Source organism: Octopus bimaculoides, chromosome 21 (genome assembly GCF_046866305.1).
Source record: "Octopus bimaculoides isolate indiv1 chromosome 21, ASM4686630v1, whole genome shotgun sequence".
In the NCBI taxonomy this organism is placed as follows: Eukaryota; Metazoa; Mollusca; class Cephalopoda; order Octopoda; family Octopodidae; genus Octopus; species Octopus bimaculoides.
The window spans coordinates 2,548,560-2,570,442 of record NC_142948.1 but is presented as its reverse complement, the minus strand read 5'-3'; the positions used below and the strand labels follow the sequence as shown (position 1 = coordinate 2,570,442).

At 38.6% G+C, this 21,883-nt stretch overlaps 1 protein-coding gene across 3 annotated transcripts in view; it reads right to left on the bottom strand.

The window, feature by feature from the left end:
* Positions 1 to 4,496: 4,496 nt before the first annotated feature.
* LOC106868812 (putative E3 ubiquitin-protein ligase HERC1) overlaps positions 4,497 to 21,883 on the bottom strand; it is a 98,254-nt gene continuing 80,867 nt past the window's right edge. For 2 of the 3 annotated variants that reach the window (XM_089339213.1, XM_089339214.1), the window contains 17 exons: positions 21,491 to 21,636; positions 20,867 to 21,058; positions 19,807 to 19,945; positions 19,216 to 19,397; positions 17,678 to 17,833; positions 16,269 to 16,494; positions 15,077 to 15,321; positions 13,872 to 14,102; positions 12,907 to 13,076; positions 11,762 to 11,927; positions 10,891 to 10,967; positions 10,505 to 10,676; positions 9,362 to 9,442; positions 8,027 to 8,179; positions 6,876 to 7,009; positions 5,307 to 5,478; positions 4,497 to 4,853 (listed from right to left, as the gene is read on the bottom strand). In XM_089339213.1, the coding sequence (XP_089195339.1) occupies positions 4,665 to 4,853; positions 5,307 to 5,478; positions 6,876 to 7,009; positions 8,027 to 8,179; positions 9,362 to 9,442; positions 10,505 to 10,676; positions 10,891 to 10,967; positions 11,762 to 11,927; positions 12,907 to 13,076; positions 13,872 to 14,102; positions 15,077 to 15,321; positions 16,269 to 16,494; positions 17,678 to 17,833; positions 19,216 to 19,397; positions 19,807 to 19,945; positions 20,867 to 21,058; positions 21,491 to 21,636 (2,831 nt within the window). In that variant the 3' untranslated portion in view covers positions 4,497 to 4,664. Of the gene's footprint in view, positions 4,854 to 5,306; positions 5,479 to 6,875; positions 7,010 to 8,026; positions 8,180 to 9,361; positions 9,443 to 9,489; positions 9,568 to 10,504; positions 10,677 to 10,890; positions 10,968 to 11,761; positions 11,928 to 12,906; positions 13,077 to 13,871; positions 14,103 to 15,076; positions 15,322 to 16,268; positions 16,495 to 17,677; positions 17,834 to 19,215; positions 19,398 to 19,806; positions 19,946 to 20,866; positions 21,059 to 21,490; positions 21,637 to 21,883 lie in introns of those variants that run through there. The other variant, XM_089339215.1, reaches the window with a different exon arrangement.

Below are 21,883 nucleotides of genomic sequence, written 5' to 3'. Positions count from 1 at the left end.
AAAAAGAAAGAAAATAACACACACACGAAAAACTGTTAACTTCAACCAAGTAATGAATGTTTAAGTTAACAGTTTTGCTGTATCTTTCAATGACTAATATGTCCTCCACGCAGAAATTGTTTTAGTTTTCAGTACATGGTTTCAGAATCAAACCATTTGCCTAGCAAGTACGCCTATGGTTAGAAGCTGGAAATAGCGACAGAGAGAGAAAAGGCATATCTACACACGCACGCACGCACACAAACATCAAGAAAGACAATAGTGAACACAAAGATTCGGTTTCAAACCAGTTGTCAGACGGTTGATACTAGGAGTAAATATATATATACACACGCACAAAGGGAAAATTGGCACTGTCATGCTATTAGCTGTCAGAAGTGAAAGTGCTCACTGCTAGTGAAGTATCTGTCTGTCTGCCTGCATGCCTGTTGCTGGCCTGTCGATTCTTTATATGTCTGTCTGTCTGTCTATTACTCGAAAGTTCGCGCGTCCTATTATTTTTAAACTTCAAACTTCATTTGTTTTCTATTTTGATAAATTCTCTCTGTTGAAAATTATATTTTTATATTTTAAATAATTTGCAATTTCAGGAAATATGTTTTTATATTAAATTTGTGTTTTCTACTCACGACTAGCTAGCGCGGACGCGCGAACTTTCGAGTAATAGATAGATAGATAGAGAGAGAGACAGACATATAGCTCGCTCCGGCCAGTCATGGTATTAGCTGTCAGTAGCCAAAGAATCGACAGGCCAGCAACAGGCATGCAGGCAGACAGACAGATACTTCACTAGCAGTGAGCACTTTCACTTCTGACAGCTAATAGCATGACAGTGCCGGAAAATTAACGGAGAAACTAAGTGAAGCCTTCATTTTATGGAAATCGTTATGTTAGGGATTCTTATGATTTTCCACTTTATGGTTACAACACACCAACCTAAAACGTGACTGGGTTTGATTTTTTTTTTTTTTTGAGAAATATGTTTAATAAATTCTAAACCCCTCTGGTAGTCTCTCTGTCAGTAACTAATGTGGTGTTATTGTAGCTACAGAGATAGTGACGAAACAAGGAGTACTAAATATTGCCGTTTTGTAGGATTTAAAGCAGGCACAGGTAACTTTTTTCGATCAACGGGTCACACGAGACATTCTCATGATAAGGCGGACCTCACTACTAAAAAAATTCTAGATAATTTTCATTAGGCGTGCCATTCCAGGAACCCCTATGTGCCGTAGTTTGCCAATGTCTGGTTCAGACTTCTGACACACCCCAAGCAATTTTATGTAAGTTTGTTCTGACAGACTTTGGTATTTTGTTTTGTTCTCCATATTTTAATATTAGTTTCAAATTTTGGCACAAGGTCAGCAATTTCAGGGGAAGGAGTAAGTCGATTACATCGACCCCCCTCCCTACTCAACCGGTACTTATTTTATCAACCTGGAAAGGATTTGAACTCAGAATATAAAGATGGATGAGATGCTGCTAAGCATTTGCCAGCTCGTCGCCTTCTGTCAATATTTTAATACTGGTTCAAATTTTGATACGAGGCCAGCAATTTTGGGTTAAGGGTCGGTTACATCATACATAATATTAGTAACAATTATCGTATTTATTGACCTCATGTGCTTAATGTCCCATTTATAACAAGGCCACATTAGATGCGGGGCAATTTCTTTTTTTTTTATATATTTCGGAATAGAATAAATGTGCCGTGTATGTCCGCAAAATAAAGCAGGTTGTTCACTTATTAGTCAATTAATGACTTTGAAAAAATTGGCCAAGTTTTCAAGGTGACCGGTAAGAAAGTCACAATTAATTTATGGGATCCGGACAAAACCCCAACTAGGACAAACCACCTCCCGGGACAAAACCCCTGTGATATTTTTTCCGTGCCTTTTTTTACCTGCGACTTTTTTTTTGTGCCTGGATTCGTTTTCAAACAGTTGACTTCGAAGTCCCATACCAAATGAGAAAAGATATTTTGTTATCCTTTTAATTTTAGTATTTCTGTAAATACCGTTCCCTTTTCACATGAGATATGGAATTTCGAAGGACAGCTATTTCTAAATTCAGTCCTTTGATTCATATTTATGGTATTTAAATGAAATATATATTTTCCTCCTCAGCCAAAATTCCGCCCTGTGATTGTATTTTCGGTCACCGCTCCATTTTTGTCATCCCAAAACTTTGATGAAGTTCTGACATGAAATTAAAACTCGTATACCATTCACAAGTTTGACGTATGTAGCCCGCAGGGTAAATTTTGATATTAACACCCACACGATTTTTACTAAGAACAAAAAAAAAATTATATATATATTCTTGGTAGTCTTCCGTATAAATATATATATATAATCGTCTTAACTTAAAGAATTTTCTAAGTGAAAATCGTGCGGGTGTTAATAACAAAATTTACCAAAAAGACGTTAAACATATTGTGAAGTGACGCAAGGGAGATAACTGAGGCAAAACAGATTTGATAGGCGGTCAGCAGAATTGAGAACGATTACCTACAAAACAGCTAAACACAGCACACTTATGCTATATATGATCTTTCTATGCATATTATTTATATTAGACGTGTATAGATGCAGTTTTTTTCCTTCTTACCCTTATCCATTTCTTCAAACACCCATACGTGGAAATCGACGAGAGTGACTATCAGTATTTTATATATAACTGTTGTGTTTCAGCCAGCATAGTTTCCTGGTCTCTTGTTCTGAAAATTCTCAGAATTCATCTGGCTATTCACCTGCATTTCGTTACCATCTTGGTGATAGGTACATGAAACGAGGCATCGTTGCTCACATCAACCCTTGAATTAAACTTGAACAGCCAACGACAGCTGCTATAGATCCACTCTGATAAGAAAAATAAAGATCTTGGGGTTTTGAAAATTTTAAAAATCCTTTTGTCACTGTATTTTTTGTTGAAATATACTGCTTTTGTTTCAATTAATTTTGGAAATAATACACAAATTTGTCAATATTAAGTTGGTGTTTGGAACATGGATTAACAGGATATTTTGATATTTAAGTGCAGGTACAATGCAGTGATGCAATGTAGAATACCTTAGTATCTTCAACATTGTCAGTTTGCCATCCAACTCAGTAACCCCACTTTCAGCAGCTCAAATATTCTTAGGGGTTACACAAGGTATAACAGCCCAAGCTTAAAACAAATTATTTACAAATTTCTTGTTTGCTAAATACTTGAAGGCATGTGGCGTAGTGCTAATGATGGCAAGATTATGGGTTCGATTCCTAGACTGGGTGGTGTGTTGTGTTCTTGAGAAAAATACTTCATTTCATGTGGCTCCAGTTTGTCCAGTTGCAAATGAGTAAGCCTGCAACAGACTGGGGAAGGGTTGATTGTGATATCAGTCACTTCTACCACATGGGAACTAGGTAACCGGCCTCTATGAGTTCTGGAGCTCAAATAGTGTCAAGGGGTTGATGATGATGATTTCAAATTTTGGCTACAAGAGCAGCTTGTGGGAGGGGAATAAGTCTATTACATCAACCCCCCAGTGTTTCACTGGTGCTTAATTTATCGACCCCAAAAGGATGAAAGGCAAAATCGACCTTGGTGGAATTTGAACTCAGAATGTAGCGATGGGCGAAATACGACTAAGTATTCTGTCTAGTGTGCTAACAATTCTGCCAGCTCACCACCTTGGGGTTGATGATAATGAAATACCTGAAAGGAGATGTAAAAGGTGTGAAAACGGTTTTTTTGATCGAGTTGACAGAATTATTAGAAACAATACAGAGTTCCCTTCTGGCACATTGTGACACTGGCAACGAAAGGTGCACCAGCAAGAGTTGGCTGTTACAGGGGATTTGCAGGCACACTCAGCAATGTCCATACAGACGCCGTCTCACATCCGAGAAATTCAACAGAGAACTGCATGAGGCCTTAAAAATATGTAGGAGATTCATCAATAAAGTTTACAGACTTCATCATAATTCATAACTGTTTGCAATGTTATGAAAGAAGGAAAAGAAATTACTTTTGTAGAAGGAGGACAGCTAGATATCAAGAGGTGACAGCTTGCAAAGACATGTCGCCTTGTTTGACACAGGTGTGGAATGTCTTTCTTATGTAAGGATATCATTGGGTGATGTGTTGTAAGAAAGTTTAAGAAGAAGATATTTGATAGAGGTGGGTTTCATATTTAAAATTTAATAAAGTTCAGAAGATGTCTGAAAAGAAAAGATGTTACAGTTAATTAAATCTGAACCTAAATAGGGAAAATAATGAGAATGTTGGATATAGGCATGGAAAAAATGTGTGTGTGTGTGTATATACACACACATATATATACATGTATACATATATATACACATGTACACATACATACATACACACATATATATATATATATATATATACACATGTATACATACATAGAAACACATTTGCTTACATTGTTGTAATAAGAAGATACAAGACAGCAGAAACATACAAAAGAATGAGGAGAGAAAATAAATTGCTGAGTAGCTGATGGTATAAATAGTTTATTAAATTGCAGATTGTACAATGATAGCATCTAGAGATGACACTAAGCACCGTTGAGACACAGGGAGAGGAGATAGAGACTTAACGACTGTAGTCGCCAAAGCCTCATAGCTGGCAAAAATTACAATGGAGCAGTCTAGAAGCTAGCACAGGTCTTCATCAGATCCGTGTCCATTATCTGTGTTGCGGGTTAGCATATAGTTGTCCATGTCAATTGAACGGCAGTTGTTAATGGCGTAGCGCAGTTTCTCTGCTAACACCTCTTGGCTTGAGTACATCGGCAGCCGGAGTTGGAAGAAGCAAGTCTGAGATGTGGGAAGACTGTCAGGACTCTGGTGGTCGTGGAGGAGGAGAAAATATGAAAAGGAAACAACAGACAAATGTAAACAGAATTGAATTACTGCCGCTGCCACCGAACCCCATGCAAATAGTAAGAGCTACTTCTTTACACCACCATGTAGTGATTAGGACTCCTTCTACTGATGCATATAGTACATACTATCCCCCCTAGATATGCTCCTTTCCTTTACATTATTCTGTAGAGTCCTTCCATATATTCACTGGTCTCTCCTCCACTCCACCCACCAACAAACCCTAATTATATCTAGAATTGCCCAACACATCCCCAACCCTCAGATACACACAGTAAAACCTCCTCCCCTACCCACACCCAACAAATTTCCCACCCTATACAACATCCCATTACATAGAACTCAGCTCCCCCCACCACCACCACACCTGCACATTATTCCCCTGCAATGCACACACCTCTGTCTGATACTCACCCTGTCCGAGTTCATAATCTGGAATCTCTGTGAGATGTCTGAAGAGTTGGCAGGTAAACGTGTCCGACCAGACACAAAACGAAGGAACTGGATGCGTTCTTCGTTGGCAAATGTTTCCAGAACTTTCCAGAACCATGTAACCACAGGACTAGATTCTTCAATACCACGGTACCTAAGCAAGGACACACAGACAGATGAGGTTCAAAATACAAAAAGATCAGAAATCTATGATGTCATAGATGTGCGAGTATACAATGTCATAAGTTTAGGATGTCATAGCTATAAAATATGATAAAAGTGTGATGTCACAGATGGGCTCTGGTGTAATTACACAATGTCATAATTTAGGATATCATAAATATGTGATGTAGCTGTACAATATGATAGAAATATAATATTCTTCTCTACTCTAGACAAAAGGCCCAAAATTTTAGGGGAAGGGGCCAGTTGATTAGATCGGCCCAGTATGCAACTGGTACTTAATTGATCAACTCTGAAAGTGTGAAAGGCAAAGTTGACCTCGGCGGAATTTGAACTCAAAACGTAAAGACAGATGAAATACTGCTAAGCATTTCGCCCGGTGTGCTAAGGGTTCTGCCAGCTCACAGCCTTGATAGAAGTATAATATTAGATGTGTCATAATGTAAAATGTACAATGTCATAACTTTTATGCTGTCATAGGTGCGTGATGTAAAAGAATGTAACAGATGTATAATGGTGCAAATCTGTCATAAGTAAGATATATCGTAGTTGTATGATGCTATAGTAACACAACCTGATGGAAGTATGATGTCATAAATGTGATGTGGCACAATCCTACCATGTTATCAATTTATGATGTCATACATTTGTGATGTTATAGCAATGCTGTATGGTAGAAAGGCAATGTCATAAGTTTATGATGTCACTGACATCTGTTAGTATATATGCATGTAGTCATAAGAGTACAATAGATAGGTGGGTAATGAAGTAAATCTACATCATAGGTTTATGATGTCATTAGTATATAACGTCACATATGCTTAAAGTCACAGAGGTGTAAATTTACAGACATGTGATGTCATAAGTGTGTAATGGCAAAATATATGTCATAGGTGTATAATGTCACTGATATATGACATCATAGCCGAGTAATGTTGCAGACATATGATGTCATAACAACCTGTTATAGAGACTGTAACTTCAGGATGTCACAAAATTATGATGTTGCAGAAGTCAATCAGAGCCATTATGGCAATGAACTAGTTCGTTAGTCATTTTAACTCAGACTTGATGTTACTACTTGATGGTGGTGGGGGTGGTGATGTTGTAATGTCAGTCATAACATTGTGATTGTTACTTTTAATTACTACAAGATTATAACTCTCGTTATTAAGAAATGCATATAGTTACTATGGATCGTGACTGCTGTTACCATGTGATGGCTGTTGCTATGACTAAAAAAGGAATATGCTGTGACTGATGCAGTCATCATGAGATGTTAACTGCTGTAAAGAAGAGATGGTAACCAGGTAATTACCACAAGAGAGGGACCAAGTGGCGTTAACACCACTAGGTATAGAAACTTACCTCACAATTTTACGCAAGACATCAATAGACACCTGTTCCATGCCACACACCAATTGTTCAAGATTTCTGGCAGTGAGGAGAGAGAGAAGGGGAACAGGGATGATCCAAGCCATGCCTTCACGTACAGCAGCAACCTGAAATAATAGGGTGTAAATATTAGGTTGAAAAATTCCTTTGGAATAACAAAAAGTCAAGGGCTGTCCATGGGACCTGAACCCACATCTCCTGCAAACATGACAGCCATTCTACCACACACAGACACACATTAAAAGCGCAGAACTTGTGGTGCTTTACAAGACCTTTGACCCTGGTGGAGGGGAGTAAGAAAGCAGGACTCCTGACTGTCTGCTACAGTAACAATAAGTAGAAACGCATCAACAGATGGATTCACTGTTAAGACACGAACCTGGTCTCCGTGTTTGGGAGACAGCAGTGGACCCTGCTAAGGGGAGCCAAAGAAGGACAAAGATTGGGAAGGGAGTTATTTGAGAGAAGTGGTTCTCAAGTATCTTTTACCTACAGTCCCCTTTGATGCCTGTTTTACTTGGAGGGACCAACATAGACATTTAAGGTTTGAAAAAAAATCCCATTTTAAAATTTGTGGTTTTTACAATTGCTAAGAACAAAATGTGAAAATCAGACTAAGTTGGAATTTCATTGATTAATATGTTCTTCTATACACAATCAAACTGGGATATATATATATACATACATATATGTGTGTGTGTGTGTACGTACATATGTACGTTATATATACATACACACACATACAAACAACTATTCAAAAGCACACACACACACACACACACACAACTAGTCAACTAATGATCCAGAGGGAGCTTCTATACAGTCAGCTGATCTGTTTCTGCTAGAAATAACAGCTAAATTTCCCTCAAATCGCACCCCATTATCTTAAAGAACAACAACACATTGGATAATGTAGTCCAAGGTACATTGTGCATGTATAAAAATAGCTTGCTCACAGCTAATATCCTTTTAACAGAAGTCTGCTGGGACTAGGACTGACCTGGAGCTAAACAACACCAATGAAAGCTACATTAGATAATGTAGTTCTAGATACACTATGCCTGAATCAAATCCAGTCTGACCCAGGTCTAAACGACAACACAGTCTGTGAGACAAATACTTACCTGTTTATCCATCTCATGTAAGCGATAGAGGGTCGCAGCCTCGGTGTAGGCCTTTCTGTTATGGAATGTTAGAGGAATGCTCTTGCCACCTGATACAATAGGAAGCATCTGTCCTGAGGCACTCTGGCCTTCAAAACTGTCCAAAGGGATGTACTGGAAGAGAGGGAGAGAGACAAACAGAGAGATGAATATCATAACACAGAATGGCAAACATATATATACACACACACACATATACACAAGGGGAAGTCAGAAATTATCTGCACTTTCACCATAACATATCTTTATTATTGTCACACTGCCTTCTGTGCATGCATGCTTATAATTTTGGTACTATTGTGGTCATGTGATCAATGTTTGTGCCTGATCGTGGTATTTTTTTTTTCTGGATTTCCAGCGTAAGCATGGCCACTCCACTAGCAATGGGCACCAAAGAAGAACAAAGACCAGTGATCCAATTTCTCTGCAAAAGGGGTTTAACAATCAACAGTGCAAGATACAGAGCTTCCCTGGTCAACAAAACTGAAGCCAGCAATTTGCACCAAATGCCAAAGTCTGTTGTCAAAAAAAGTTTTGTTGTTGTTGCATGACAATGGCCAGATCTTGCCCCTTCTGACCATCATACTTTGGACAGCTCAAAGATGATTTACAAAGTCGTTGATTTCCTATGGATGAAGATGTGAAGGAAGCGGTGCATAAATGGTTGCATGTAGGGAATACACAAGTTTGTGGACTGTGGGACCAAGTGCACTGAAAAGGAAGAAGACTATACAGAAAAATGATGGACTTGTTTATCCCCTGCTTTCATGGAAATACATTGAAAAATCAAGAGTGTGTATAATTTTTGAATTTCCCTCGTATATATACATATATGTTAAGGCAGTGCTCCAGCATGGCTGCAGTCAAATGACTGAAACATGTGAAAGAATAGATAGGCAAATCAAAAATAAAAGACAGGAAAAAACAACAAAAGTCAATTGGGCAAACACTCAGTGAATATATTAGACTGACAATCAGTGAAAGTTCTAAATGGGAAAATAGGAATAGAAATGATTGAGCATGGCTCTTTGTTGTTGGGAGGAGGAAAAAGTGTTGAGGAGGAACTGACAGTCCATCCCCCACCTCTTTTTTCTGTCACTGTTATAGTAAACCAACACTTGTATTGTATTGTACTATCACCTAAACTGTACACCGTATCAATAATGTGCTATCTAATAGTACAGCCCATACTGTATTAAACAACCCACTCTGCACTACAGCCTATACTGTAATGTAACACACTATATACCACAGCCTATTCTGTATTAGCAAAATCAACAAACAAAAATGACATACTTCATGAAAATTTGTTTCATTGACACCACTTTCTTGAATGTTCCGAATCCCAGCCATGGTTTGGACAAAGAAATTGTCTACCTGCAAAAGATAATTGGAATATTAGCAAACAGACGTGTGATATAACATTTTACCTGGATTTTTCACATCATAATCCCTGCCCCACCTGAAATACAAGCTGTGGTTTGGACAAAGAAATTGTCTACCTGCAGAAGATAACAGAGATATAGAGCCCTGTATTGCCCAAGGACGACCATTGTATCTCCACCTGTCAAGTTTCTTTCCTGGGTTCTTGTTGGGTCAGAGTTTCTCAAGGAAACTCATTATTTGCCCCCATTTGGTACGTGTACCCCCTTCACACCACTGATGTTGCCCCCTCTCTCTGCTGTTCTTACCCAAAAGAAAGAAAAAAACTGACACAGACTGACACCAGTGTCATCACAGACAAACTCCAAACGTAAACAGAGACAGCCAATATCAAATACAAGACATTTTGTCCACAACTTTAATGATTCCACCACTCCATGGCCCTAAAGTGGGACTATATTTAATCAAACCCTGGAGGGATGAAGGGCAAATTTGACCTTGGTGGGGTTTGAACTCAGAATGTAAAGAGTCACAAAGCATTTTATGAGACCCTCTTAACGATTTCACCAGTTCAATGTCTTCAAGAAGTTTCTTCACTCATGTCTTAATGTGCAAGTAGCTGAGTACTCCACAGACAAGAGTAACCTTAATATAGTTCTCAGGGAGATTCAACATGACACAGAATGTGACAAGACAGGCCCCTTTGAATTACAAGTACAACTCAGTTTTGCCAGCTGAGTGAACTGGAACAATGTGAAATAAAGTGTCTTGCTCAAGGACACAATGCATCACCAAAGAATTGAACTCATGACCTTATGATTGTGAGCCGAATACCCTAACCACTCAGCCACACATCTTCGTTTGAAACATAATGAAGGGGCAAATAACAAACACTTTTATTTTCATTTCTAAAAATGAGATTAATCATCAGAAAAATGATAATAATTATTCACTAAAGATTTGCTTTGGTAAACTTCCAACAGCCCTATCTTCAACCCCTGCCACCTCTGATGTCCCTTAATAAGGGATAGTTAATACGGAAGTAGAGATACTTACTTCTTCCAGATCACTGATGTCTAGTGCCATGCCAGCCAGAAGTTTCCAGACACAGGGAGCTAAATGGAGGTCCAACGGTTTCTTGGTACGGATGGCAACACCAAACAATACCCCAAGGAACTTCAGCATATTCATGTGTTCTTCAGAAGATAATAACGGGTTTAGCAGGAATCTAGAGAGAGAGAGATGGGAAAGGTACGATTAACACTGAGTATGAGGGTGTTTGTGTGGCTACTGGTCAGATTTTTCCTGTTCATGTCCCTCTCTTATGTCCACTCAATAATACCACAGCCGACATACATACATACATACATACATATAACACACACACACATGCATGCATGCATATTAATACAAACATGGCTATACACAAGGCTAGGTCTTACCTGTCTCTGTTGTTTCCAGACTCATGCCGTTCATTCGGGGTCAGAATCAGTAATGGTACAAAACCTTTCTCAAGTTCCTGGAAGAATTGGGAAAAAAATAAAGAGACTGAAAAAGATATACAAAAAAGTCTTCGGGTGTTTATATTTTTTCTTTTATTCTTTTACTTGTTTCTGTGGCCATGCTGGAGCACCACCTTAAAGGGGTTTTTTGTTGAAGAATTTAACGCCGGGATTTATTCTTTGTGAGCCTGGTACTTATTCTATCGGGCTTTTTTTGCTGAACCACTAAGTTACAGGGATGTAAACATACCAACATCAGTTGTCAAGCAATGATGGGGGAACAAACACAGACACACACACTCATAAATATATACATACACACATATATATATAGGTGCATGGCATAGCTGGTTAGAGTGTCGAGCTTATGATCGTGAGGTTGTGAGTTCGATTCCTGGACTAGGTTGCGTGTTGCGTTTTTGAGCAAGACACTTTATTTCACGTTGCTCCATTTCATTCAGCTGTAGAAATGAGTTGCAATGTCACTGGTGCCAAGCTGAATCGGTTTTTGCCTCTCCCTTGGATAACATCGGTGGCATGGAGATGGGAGGCTGGTATATATGGGCCACTGTTGGTCTTCCATAAACAACCTTGGCTGGACTTGTGCCTCGGAGGGGAACTTTCTAGATACAATCCCATGGTCATTTTGCTCGAGAACAAAATGCCCTACTGGGACTCGTACTCACAACCTTACAATCGTGGGATGAATACTCAACCCATGACTCACACACACACCTGGCACACCTATGTGATGGGGTAACACACATAGTTACATACATGTATACACACACACACACTTATATATACATACCTGGCACATCTCGGTGATGGTGTCATCAAACACTCCACCAGCATCGTCGGCCCCTTCTCCAATTAACTTCACTTTCCAAGCCCTGGCAGGGAGACGCAGGTCTTCAGGTTTCATCTTCACAACCTGCCGAGCCACTTGTACGAAGATGGGTTTACACTTCTTACCCCTGGGAGAAGAGAAAATACAGATTAAGGCAAATAGGGAGACAACTCCTCAGGGTAGACACAGCAGGCATTGGGCCAAGACAGGGAGATGACCCTGGGGAAAAAATACAATAGACATTGGGGTAGGTAGGGAGGTGACCTCAAAGGGAAGACACAGTGGTCATTGGGGCAGTTAGGGCAATGAACCCCTCACCAGTGGGAGAGACACAGTAGACGTTGGAGTAGTTAAGGCTGTGACTCTGAAAAGCTAAGGACATTAACCCCTAATTGAGGTTATATTCAAAGAACTGTGTATTGCATTTTGTGTAAATGTGAAGCGTGGATGTTTAAAGTGTAATATGTGTGTGTGTGTGTGTGCATTACTTGTTATAAATCTCTGAGTGAGAGATATACAGTAACAGTACCGAATAGTAATGTTTATATGCCAACAGAACCTGGAAGTCCTATGAAGGGTGATGTTACTGTTGTTTTAATCCCCAGGAAAACCTCTTTTCCAGCTGGCTGCTAACAGTATGTAGTAAGTACTGTGTAGACAGTTTATTACCTGATGGAGAGAAATCCTTGCTGCTTGATATCCTGTCCTCATAAATACTTTATCTCTCTTTTCCTCTTTTCCAATACACACACACACACACACATTTAATCAGCATAACACACACATATACACACACACAACAATACTACCATTAGCTCCAACACACAGCAATACATCCAGTGTCACACACACACACACACACACACACACACACACACACACACAACAATACATCACCATATACCCACATACAAACATACAAACGCACAGAGCAATTCATCCATCGCCTCCTTCCCCCCCACAGTCCACAGCTAGACCCCCTCCCTCCATCCCCCCCCCCCCACACAGTCCACAGCTAGACCCCCCCCACAGTCCACAGCTAGACCCCCTCCCTCCATCCTCCCCCCCCCCCCCAGTTCTTTTTACATATACTAATAAACACTCACCTTGTTGGTAACCTCTTTACAGTGACCAAAGGACCGAAGTTCTTGCCCTGCACCATAGTCTTGCCCAGTGACCGTACCATTGGTAATGTGTAGACCTGGGGTGAGAGCAGGGGCCTCATAGAGCCACTAAGGATACCGTTTAAGCCAAGATCAAAGTAACTTGTGTCACCCTGCACAAGGAAATAAAGCAAACAATAGAATAATCAGCAAGTGATAAGGGAAGTTGTGACAATCATTCTGTTAACACCAGCTAGGGTGCCAACAAGTGAATGAATTATAAAGTTGATACTATCACAGGATGGATGTATATATATATATATATATATATATATATATATATATATATATATATGTTTTAGAAAGAGAGATGATGAAGGAATAAATGACTGTCTTATGAACTTCATTATCTTACTGCTGTTTCTGCTATAAGATGCAGTGGACTCATAGTTGAGCACCTCAGCAACACCTTATAGCTTCATCAGAGCCTTGAATATGAAGTACAATTTACTTGAGAAAAAATTACATTTTATATATATATATATATATATATATATATATATATATATATATATATATATATATATAGAGAGAGAGAGAGAGAGAGAGAGAGAGAGAGAGATAGATAGATAGATAGATAGAGAGAGAGAGAGAGAGAGAGAGAGACTTAGATAGTTAGACAGACAGATACACATACATATACACACAAACAGATAAATATATAGGTAGACAGACAAACAGATACATAGATAAAGAGATAGACTGATATGTAGTAGACATGTAGATACAGACAGATTGATAGATGGGAATGATAGGTAGAGAGGCATAAAAGACAGACATGGTAGGATTGAGAGAGAGAGAGAGAGAGAGAGAGAGAGAGAGAGAGAGAGAGAAAGAGAGATTGTGGTACCAAGACAGTCAGTCAAACAGACCAACCCCTTCAGACAAAGATGAAGGCTGTAACTTACATGATTTGGTATCAAATTGAAGAGTCGCCATGAAGTGTACATCAAGTTGGAGAAACGATGAAGCAAGTTGAGACGTTGCCGAATGTCCTCGATACTGTTCTCTTTGATTAAGGCATACTGGGGAGGGATGCTCTCTGGGGTGCCCAGCTGGAGGTCTGTGGCACTGCCAGGGGTATGTTTCACCGGAGGAGGTGCTGTCCACGCAGCACTATGCGTGCGACCAGCAGAAATCTGCAAATAAAGAAATCCAGGTTTTGTTGTTGTACTTGAAGGTTACTTGAAGGTAGGATTGAGAGAGAGAGAGAGAGAGAGAGAGAGAGAGAGAGAGAGAGACCTCTATGCAAAGCTGGGCCTATATTACCTGCTTTCATGCACTAAAGACTTTTTTTCCTGAATATTGGGGTGCATCTAATATACCCAGGTGTTTTTATGCCATCAAACATTGAATGCTTTTTTAACGAGTTTTATGTTGAGCTTTGGCTTTCCCCACCAGGTGCATCTCTGTCCTCTTCAGTCATGTGTGTTTTATTATATGACACCATCTCTTCTTTGGGGTCACTTTCAGTGCTCTCAGTGCCACAGGGATGCCTTGTCAGCAACATCTGCTCCCATGAGAAACAATGTGTTGACGGCAGAGAAGGAAAGAAGGTCTTGCATCAATGCTGTCATCACCTTCACATTGGCTGTCATAAGCAAGCGAGCAACCATCACATACCCCTATAGGATGCTGACTTTGTTCAACTGAATTGTATTGAATGCAGTTCAACTAAACGGAGATCAAGTTAACTGTACTGAACTGAGCTTGTTTGAACAGGGATCAACTAAACCAGTGGTCCTTAACTGGGGACCACTTCTACAATACACAAAATATTTTAACAATTGTTTCAATACAATTCCTAACAATATTTAACAATAAAACAGAAGGATTGTTTTTCACATACATTGAATGGCAGTTCAGTGGAATAAAATAGGAATCAAAGGGGTCTAGAGGCAAACAATTGTTGAGAACCACTGAATTATGTTCAACTGAACTGCACCAAGTGTAGTTCAATTAAACTGAGATCAACTTCACTGTACTGAACTAAGCTCATTTGAGCTGGGGTCAATTAAACTGTACCGAACCATGTTCAACTAAACTGCACTGAGTGTAGTTTAACTAAACTGAGATCAACTGTACGAAATCAATATGAAATAATCTTACATACTTGTCTGATATTTTTGCCAGAAAGTTCTGCAATCTTCTGTGGTTCTCGGACGCTGTTTGTGGTGCCATTCCCTAGCTGGCCTTCTGCATTGCTGCCCCACACCCACACATCACCTTCGTTGCTCAGGACAATCGTGTGTTCAGAGCCAACGTCAATGTCTATTATGAAGAAGTCAGCAAGGGTTGGAATCTGCTGAGGTTTCGTATGGTTTCTCCACAATGGCTCCGGTAAACCAATGAATCGATCTGAGGAGGAAAAAAAAGAGGAGTGTTATGGTTAGGTAAACAAACAAACAGAATATTAGGACTTAAGAGTGAGATTAAGGTTTTCTCCTTGACCCTCCACTGGTGATAGAATAGTAAAATGACTAGAATAAGGGAATGGAAGAATAACTAGATTGAGGGAATACTGGAATAGTTGTTGTTGGTGGTGGTGGCAGTGGTTATTTAGTGTCAGTTCAAACACATTCCAGTTATGATCATCTCATCTTTTTCCTAAATGCAGGGAAAGCTGGTCCAACATTATCACATTTGGCAGAGGTGCAGGTGTGGCAGAGTGGTAATGAAACTTGCTTCTCAACTATACGGTCTCAGGTTCAGTCTCACTGCAGAGCACCTTGGACAGGTGTCTGCTAGTATTGCCCTAGGCTGATCAAAACCTTTTCGGTGAGTTTGGTAGACAGAAACTGAAAGAAACCCATTATATAAGTATGTGTATGCATGTCTGTGCATTTGTATGTGTATATATATTTACATATGCATATGTCTGTGTGTGTGCCTGTGTCTTGGAATCATGCGATGGTTGCAAATGAGCATCATCATCATCATCATCATACAAGCAATGTTGTTTATTTCCAGTTTTCTGTGGCAAACATGTCTGGCCATGGGGAAGTATTACTTTGTTTGGAAAGAGACAAGGGTTGGCAACAGGAAGAGCATCCAGCCACAGAAAATCTGCCTCAACAGATTCCATCGGAGTCATGCAACCATGGAAAAGTGGATGTTAAAACAATGATGCGGATGGTATTTTTCTAAGGTAGTAGCATGTAATTTGAAGGGGGATTCGGCTGCTATTTTTAGCAGGTAGTACAACTACAAAGAAGCTCTCACTGATGCATGGAATGACAGGCATGACGGAAAAGTGGAACATGAAGAAATGAGTGAATGCAAACGGTTCGATGGGAGATCCATACCTTGACCCCATGAGAATACTTTGCCATCTTTGGTGAGTGCGATGGAGAACTGGGCCCCGCAACACACTTTTTTGATTGTCTGACCCTGGAGGAGTTCGATTTTGGTCGGTAGGGAGCGAGCAGCACAATTGCCAAGTCCAAGTTTGCCGTAGTCTCCATCACCAAACGCCCACACTGTGGATCCGTCTTTAGACACACACAACGAATGATTCAATCCACAGGCCACCTGGCAACAAGAAACAGGTTTCATTACTAGGATAACGATAATGAAGATGATATATTAACAATGATAACGACAACAACGATATATTGATGGCTTCAGCATTAACAGGAAACTATTTAATTAACATGTCATCATTATTATATCATCGTTAACACCATGAAAAATATCTAATTTCCATAGCATCATCAACATCATTATGTATAATTAGCTGGTCATCCCCCTCCTCACAAAACAATTACCATCATTAAGCATATAAGGCATCTAATTTACATATTATCATCAAAACCGTTATGAAATATTTAATTAAATTTCATTGCCATTACATTTAATTTTCATCCTCATTACCCTCAAAGTATATGGCATTTAATTAGAATATCCTCATCAACACTATGTAAAATATCTAATTTGCATGTCATCTTCAACATTGTTATATCCAATTAGCATGTCCTCGTCACTGTTGTTGCAATTAATTAACATCATTATATTTAATCATCATCATCATCATCACCATCATTGTTTATCATGACCACCTTCATCACAATGGCACAGGGCCACACGTATGACTGGTATGGCAGAGTAGCAGAACGATGGGTGTAAGGGAATAAAAGAATGACTGATAGGGAACAGGAGGCTCTCGTCTGCTCATTCACAAAAGGGTCAACCCTGCTAAAGACCCTCCCCACAACACACAATGACCAGGTATTGCTGTTGTTATTGTTTGGCCCCAGGTCAGTCCTGATCAAAGACACTCCAACCATGATCCTCCGGTCTTGTTTTCAGAAATACTCTATCCCGAATCCCATCACTGAGTAGTGTGTTCTTCCTTTTTCCTGTTGCGTGCACTTTGAAGGTAATTTGACTGCTGTGTCTAGCAGATCAAGTAACCTCACAGAGGCAAATATCTTATGCCTGCCACCCATGCCATAGAAACCAGACTTAAAATCCTGCCTAACCCATGACTGCATGGAAAAGCAGACATTAAAATGCCACTGTGCTGTTACTGCTACTGTCAATGACGATGACAATGATAATGATGACAGCAATGATGACGACAACGATGATGACGCTGACGACAAAGACGGTCAGATGACAACTTGCAACAAGTCAACAGCAAAGCTTAATGAAAACCTAGAAATGGAATTTTATAAGAATTATCTGCAAAAGAAGGAGGAGACAGTTTACTTACGTAGCCTATTTTGTGACCTTCCAAAGCTGTTACCCTTTCTGGAATTTTCCTGTTGGAATTGGAACCCAAGCCTAGACGTCCATAGTCTCCATTACCAAATGTAAACAATACTCCATCATGGGAGACAACAGCACTGTGTTTGAATCCGCAGGCCAACTGAAGAATGGGTGAGAAGGAGATGGTTCAGAATGCCGTCCTCACATCACACTGATGCACATTAAAAGCTACAACAATCAATTACATCAAACATAAAATTTGTTCTGTTTTTTTTTTTAATTAAAGTTAGTGGTTGTTTCTCGTTACATTAATATTTTATATTTAATCCTTAATATCTTAATCATCTTTAATCCTTTAGCATTCAGATTACTCAGGCAAATGAATTCCTTATTTATTCTCATTGTTTTGAATTAGTCATGCGTTATCTTGTAACTTTGAGGTTTCAATGATGTGACTATTTATTTTTAGAATGACATTGTAGGATAGGTGTGAGAGGTCAGATCTGGTTGGTTTGAGCATAAAACAAGTAGAATATTTGGGCCAGATATGATTTATGGTTTAAATGTAAAAGGGTTAAAAACCTAGAATCCTTAATGTAACATCTTTAATCATTTTACAAACATCTTTATTGAAGATGTTAAAAGAATTATCAAAGATGCTTATAAACTGAGTAAAAACATTATTCAAACATAAATAAAGATGTTTTTTTTCTTCTTAATTTTGAAAAAAACATCTTTATTTGCGCTTGAATAGTATTTTTTACTCAGTTAATAAACATTTTAAATCATTCTTTTAACATTTTCCAAAAATTTTTAAAATACTGTTTTGAATATTTTTACTAATTTTTAAACATTTCCCTCAAAACCCAAACCTAGCTTAAATGAAGGACACGTAGTATATTGTAGTCCTAGATACATTGTGTCCGAATAAAAGACAGCTGGGGTATATTTGGCCATAGGTTAGCTGGATCAGAGCTGACCGATAATGTTTAATTAGACAATGCAGTCCTAGATACATTATGCCTGATCACAGTTAAAGTATTCCTATCATAGGCCTCCTGGATCAAACTGACCTGGGGTTAAACAACAACAACAACAAGGAGGAACACATTAGATAATGTAGTCTTAGATACACGATGAATAAAAGATGGGAGGGTTAAGGTTAAACATCTTTGATCATAGCTGTAGTGGATGAGGGCTAACCTGGAGTTAAACCACAAGAAAGGCAACATTACATAATGTAGTCCTAGATATACTATGCCTGAATTAATGAATGGTCACAGCTAGAATACCTTTGATCATAGATCTACTGGATTGGGACTGACCTGGGGTTAAACGACAACCACCACCACCTCTATGAAACAACATCATTATCATCATCATTGACACAACTGAAGAAAGTTGTGAAAACAAAATGAAATTCCAATGGTGCCGAAAAAAAAACAAAACAAAAGAACTGAAATTATTTCTAAAAAAGATGAAGTTACAGAAAGAAGAAAAAGAAAACAGAAAAAAAAAAAAAAGGCTGGAAGAATATTAAACCTGAACAATTTCTTCTCCTTGAAGAGCTTCAATTTGTCGAGGCCGACGCTGCCTGTCACTGTTTCCATGACCAAGTTTACCATAATCGCCATCACCCCAACTGAAGACTTCACCACTCTCAGCAAGGGCCATACTATGACCATCAGATCCAACGGAGGTTACAAGTTGGGTTATCACAAAACCTAGACACACAGACACACAAAATCGTTTAATAGATTACTGTGTGATGGAGCGTTGATTTACACATTTAATATTTAGCATGTATTAGGTGGCAAGCTACAGAGAGAGGAGGGAGACATACCATTTCACATTCAATATGAGAATAATTTCATTCAAAATGAGAATAAAAAATACAGTACTTTTTGCTTTAATTATTTATGTAGCACTAATTATAAAAACAAACTTTTGTGTAATAAAATGACAATAAATGGAAGGATATAATGCCAAAAATACTGTAATTTCTATTCTTATTTTGAACGAAATTATTCCATTTTGAATGGAATTACTCTTGTTTTGGATTATTCCATATTGAATGTGAAATGGCATAGACTGAAATAGGGGGAAAGAGAGAGAGAGAGAGAGAGTGAGTACCTTGCATTGATGAGATGACTGTGAGTGAATGGAGATCATCGGAGTTTCCTTGTCCTAATCGTCCATAACTACCTTCTCCACTGGCCATAACGGTGCCATTAGCTTGGATTACAAATGTAGAATTCTGGCCACAGATTATCTGTAACAGAAACACATTCAATAGTGGTGGGCTGGTATGGAAAACACCATGCAATATAGGGAGGGATTAAATCAAAACGTGTGTGTGTGTGTACATGTGTATATATATGTATGCATGCACTTATATATGTATGAATGTATATATGTATGAATGTATATATTTATGTATGTACATATGTATGTATGTATGTATGTACATATGTACATATGTATGTATGCATGTATGTATGCATGTATGTATGCATATGTGTATGCAGGTAGTTGTGTGTGCATGCGTGTGTGTAGATGCACATACGTATATATATATATATATATATATATATATATATATATATATATATATATATATAATTATGTGTATTTCTTCTATCTTAATGAATAAAAATTCTTCTGATAGAATAAATGGGTTAATAGAAACCAATGTAGCAAAGAACACAAAATAACTGTGGTTAGCTCCTGTTTTTAAGGCAGGAACTCCTTGAAATTTTGGGTATTTGAGTATATTTAAGAATTTAAGGATTGGAGAAAACGCATGTTATAATTGCATACTTTATTCCTACATATGTTTCAAAGGATTACAACCTGTGTGATCCATAGGGATCTTTGATATTAAAATTGTAACCTTCTCATCAGGGAAAGCATGGGAATCATCTTAAACGTAAGACATTATGACCGATTATGAAAACAATAGATGGATAAGGTTATGACTTGATTCATTTGAAAAAAACCGTTAGAGAATTTATATATATATATATATGCAAATACGTATAGTTCTGTCCTAACAAGTTGAAATTTTACACATTAGGGTTACATGTTCCAATACAACCCAACAGGGGCAGACCCCTACCGGTTTCCTCTTTTGATTAGATCATAAAAACTAACATAATAAAATAAAAATGCACTGTGAAGTGGCTGTCCTTACCTGCTGAGCACAAGAGAAGGATGGTACCCTTGTTGGAGCATGGGCAAATTTACCCCCTTCACACATTTGACCATGTCGGCCACTTCCCCACAGGTAGCCTTCACACTTGCCGCCGAGTTGCCAGTCTTCTGGTTTTTGTGTGGCCCAGGCCATTACTTGGGCATCTTTTGCACAATCCCAGCATCCTGCAGACTGCAAAAAGGGTAAAGAAAAAAGAAAGAAAACTTTAAAAATAAGAAAAATGGTTTCAAATTCTAGCACAATCCCAGTATCCTGCAGACTGCAAACAGGAAGAAAAAAAAAAGAAAACTTTAAAAATAAGAAAAATGGTTTCAAATTCTAGCACAAGGCCAGTAACTTGTGTTCGTGGTGGGGGGTAAGTTGATTATTTTAATCTCCAGTGCTCAACTGATTAATTTCTCACACACACACACACATATGAAAGTGTGTATATATATATATATATATATATATATATATATATATATATATATACATATATATATATATATATATATATATATTCCATTATTTTGTCCAACCCCTGTGCATAGAAAGAAACAATACTCCCTCCACACACACACTGTGCCACCACAGATGTAGGTTTTTATAGGTTTCTCTTACCGGATTGTCTTCCTGTTGTTGTGGTTCATATCCCAGCAAAGGAAATATGTCATGCAGTTTGGAGCGACGGTGCAGGGCTGTGGCAGACTTTATGGCCGTGGAATAGTTGAGGAGCCATTCCCACTCAGCGGCAACATACGATCGACCTGAAACAAACAAACAATGATTTTAGATTTATAGAAACTCTGGATTAATTTGATCGTTGCAACAGACATCATCATCACCATCATCACAATTACTTCTTCTTTTTAATGTCTGGTTTTTCAACATGACACATTCAGATAGAACAATAATAACATTTTAATCTAAGCAAGGTGGACAGTGTTGTGTGAGAAGCGTAATGTCTTGTCCACAGACCCAATACAGTGAACTGCACCATACTGTGGTACCCTC